The 3,753-nt window shown below is 51.2% G+C and overlaps 1 protein-coding gene across 5 annotated transcripts in view; it reads left to right on the top strand.

Moving 5' to 3' along the window:
- Positions 1-3,753, top strand: part of ALS2CL (ALS2 C-terminal like) — a 71,880-nt gene that overhangs the window by 43,785 nt on the left and 24,342 nt on the right. For all 5 annotated transcript variants that reach the window (XM_017830046.1, XM_017830047.1, XM_017830048.1 and 2 more), the window contains exons 11-14: positions 448-513; positions 1,584-1,682; positions 2,984-3,142; positions 3,440-3,551. In XM_017830046.1, the coding sequence (XP_017685535.1) occupies positions 448-513; positions 1,584-1,682; positions 2,984-3,142; positions 3,440-3,551 (436 nt within the window). The remainder of the gene's footprint in view (positions 1-447; positions 514-1,583; positions 1,683-2,983; positions 3,143-3,439; positions 3,552-3,753) is intronic.

Here is a 3,753-nt window from a genome sequence, read left to right as displayed (position 1 = left end):
TGTTCTCTGTCAGTTTGAAGCCATTCCCTGTGTCCTGTCCCTCCAGGCCCTTGTAAACAGTCTCTCTCCATCTTTCCTGGAGCTCCTCCAGGTCCTGGAAGGCCACAATCAGTTTCCCCCAAAGCTTCTCTTCTCCAGGCTGACCAGTCCCAGCTCTCCCAGCACTTGGATGGTTCATCCAATCACAGAGCCATGGAATGGGTTGGGTTGGAAGGGGCCTTAAAGGCCATCCAGGGGCACCTTCCACTAGCCCAGGTTGCTCCAACCTGGCCTTGGACACTTCCAGGGATCCAGCCACAGCTTCTCTGGGCAACCTTTGCCAGGGCCTCCCCACCCTCCCAGCCCAAACCTTGGGGTTGTGCCACGTTTGGGCTGGGCCTGGCTCCCTCCTGGTGCAGCTGGGAGCGTTGGGTGCCCTCCCTGGTGAGCCGATTCTCTGAATTCCAGGGGGACGCTGAAGTGGCGCGACGGACGCAACCACGTCGGGGACTTCAAGGAGGGCTTGGAGCACGGGTGAGCCTTGGAAAACAGGACATTCCTTGCTTTCAAACCATGCTAAGGAATGATTCCTTCCTTCCAGAGGGACGTCTGCCTTAAGCTGAGGGTGTTGTAACCTGGAGAGAGCGGGTTGGTGGTGACTCCAAGGAAAGAGCCACGGGCAGATGAGCAGTTCAGTGCAGGCATTTCCATCCATGGGGACATTCCCGTGGATGAACCCGATCCCTGGGGTCTAAATCCGTGTGAATTAATTCATAGGAAGTGCCTCGAAAAGTGATTTTTAGGTATCTTTAAAAACCTTCCCTTAAATGACGAGTTTTCAAGGGTAAGAAACCAGGCTGTGAAATTCAAGTCTTATTTATCTGGGTTTTTTTTTGCAGATAAATTCCTAATTTTTGCAAGAATTCCAGAGCAGATGAGGCTTTTAAGGGGAAAAAAAAAATAATCTCAGATACTTTGTGTAAGGAATGACAAAAGTGGTTTTTTTTTTTTCAAAAGTAAGACTTTTACATTTCTCATTTTCACAAGAATTCCAGAGTAGATGAGGCTTTTAAAGGGAAAAAAAAATCTCAGATACTTTGTGTAAGGAATGACAAAAGTGGGATTTTTTTTGAAAGTAAGACTTACATTCCTCATTTTCACAAGAATTTCAGGGTAGATGAGACTTTTAAGGGGAAAAAAATATCTCAGGTACTTTGTGTAAGGAATGACAAAAGATTTAACTTAGGTTTTTTTGGGAAGTAAGGCTTTTAGGTGCCTCACTTTTACAAGAATTACAGAATAGGTGAGGCTTTTAAGGGGGAAAAAAAAATCTCAGATACTTTGTGTAAGGAATAAAAAACCATTTAATTCAGTTCCTAAACTGGGGAAAGGTAAAGAGGGGGAAAAACCAATCCTGGAGCTTTTCCTTGGACCAAATCCAAGTGAACTTGGATTTAGTGACACCTGGAAATAGTGTCAGAGGGAGAGTTGACCCCCGACCCCATAAATCAGATTGGAAATCTGGAGCTCCTCGGCTTTGAAACTTCACCCAGTACAGCTGAGCTGCCTTTTTCCCTGCTGACCTCTTCCATGTGTCATTCCAGGTTTGGGATCTGCCTCGTCCCCCGCCAAGCTGAGGACAGGTATGACTGTTACAAGTGCCACTGGTACGAGGGCAAGATGAGAGGCTACGGAATCTGTGAGTAAGTGACACCCACACCTGGATCCTGGGGGGAAAAGGGGTGTTCAAAGGGTGGGATGTTCCCATCTCATCCCATCTGCTGGGAATTTGGATGGAGCCTGGTCTGGAAAAGCACTGGTTGTGGTCACAGAGAATTCCAGGATGGTTTGGGTTGGAAGGGACCTGAAAGATCATCCCATTCCAACCTGGCCATGGGCAGGGACACCTTCCACTGTCCCTGGCCTTGGACACTTTTAGGGATCCAGGGGCAGCCACAGCTTCTCTGGACAACCTGTGCCTGTCCCTCACCACCCTCCTAGCCAGGAATTCCTTCCATCTATCTCTGCCCTCTGGCAGTGGGAAGCCATTCCCTGTGTCCTGTCCCTCCAGGCCCTTGTAAACAGTCTCTCTCCATCTTTCCTGTGGCTCCTCCAGGTCCTGGAAGGCCACAATCAGTTTCCCCCAAAGCTTCTCTTCTCCAGGCTCACCATTCCCAGCTGTCCCAGCACTTGGATGGTTCATAGATTCACAGAGCCATGGAATGGGTTGGGTTGGAAGGGACCTTAAAGCCCATCCAGTGCCACCCCTGCCATGGGCAGGGACACCTCCCACTAGACCAACTTGCTCCAACCTGGCCTTGGACACTTCCAAGGAAGCCATTCCCTGTGTCCTGTCCCTCCATCCCTTGTCCCCAGTCCCTCTCCAGCTCTCCTGGAGCCCCTTTAAGCACTGAAGGTGCTCTCAGGTCTCCCTGGAGCCTTCTCTCCTCCAGCACCATCCTCATCTTTGCTGAGGTCACACGTGGCTTGTACCCAGATGAGTTGGGCCACGTGAAGCCTGGACTGTCCATGGTTGATGCTCTCATTGACACCTTTCCCTGCACCAAGTGTGCCAGGAAAGCACAGAGCCCAATTTTCCAGCTGGAATGGGCCTGTAGGACCTGCCTTCCTCCATCCTGCACGTTCTGCTCCTTATTTATGACTCCAACTGCAAGGAGCCCTTCTGAGATGGAGATCAGCCCAGGAGGAGGGGTGGTGGCCACCACAGAAAGGTGAAGACAAGGCTTCCTGTTGATCTGATCTCCTCTGGATCAACCAGTGGTCACGGTAGGGGAGGTCAAGGGACAATTGCAAGCCAATGTGTTGTGTCCTCGGGAGCTGTGGAGTGACCAGTTGGGCGATGAACATTCCTCAGAGGGAATGACTCTCAGCAAAAATCTGGAATATTCAGCAGGAAGGTGACCCTGATGTGCTCACCCTCCTGGCTTCCTGTTCCAAGAGGAGCTCTCAGCTAGTCGTGGAATTAAATCCCGTGTCCCTGCAGGTATGGGAATGACATGGTCTACAAAGGTTACTTCAAGGACAACGTGCGGCAGGGCTTTGGGATCCTGGAGAACTTCTCAGCTGAGCATCCCTTCAGATACACGGGCCAGTGGGAAAACGACAAGAAGAACGGATATGGAGTCTGGGAAGACAAGGACAGGTAGAGGGGGGGTGGGTCAGAGGTGGCTTTAGGGGTGTGGCAGCTTTGGCCCGCTGTCGGCGGGATAAAGCCTCGTGTTTTGATGGAGAGCTTTGGGGATGGAGGTGGGATGGGTTCAGCCTCTCCTGCAAGGCTTGAACTCCTGGGAAAGCCTTGCATGGACTGAGTTTGTGTGGGACACGTGGAAGTTGTGCTGCACAGGTAAAACTGCCCTCAGGAAGCGACACAGCAAATGGATTAAGATCTAAGAAAAAAGGGGAAAAAAACCCCCATAATTCGTTTTCTGTTGCATTCCAGAGGGGAGAGATACATCGGGACGTGGCTGGATGATCACAGGCATGGCCAGGGCATTGTGGTGACCCAGTCAGGGGTCTGCTACCAGAGGACATTCCACGCTGATAAAATGGTGGTGAGTACCCACTGTCAGTGGGCCCTGCCAGGCAGTGGGGTGTGGAACTCGCCAGCAAGGGAGAGATCAATATTTCACTCCTTAATTAATCCAGGAGGGCAATTGGAAAGCAAGAAGGTGACGTCTCAGGGGAAGGTTCTTCCCCCAGAGGGTGGTTGGCACTGACCAGGCTCCCCAGGGCAGTGGGCACAGCCCCAAGGCT

Source organism: Lepidothrix coronata, unplaced genomic scaffold (assembly GCF_001604755.1).
Source record: "Lepidothrix coronata isolate B3197 unplaced genomic scaffold, Lepidothrix_coronata-1.0 Scaffold173, whole genome shotgun sequence".
In the NCBI taxonomy this organism is placed as follows: Eukaryota; Metazoa; Chordata; class Aves; order Passeriformes; family Pipridae; genus Lepidothrix; species Lepidothrix coronata.
The sequence above is the reverse complement of the archived record's forward strand: the minus strand, read 5'-3'. Positions and strand labels throughout refer to the sequence as shown.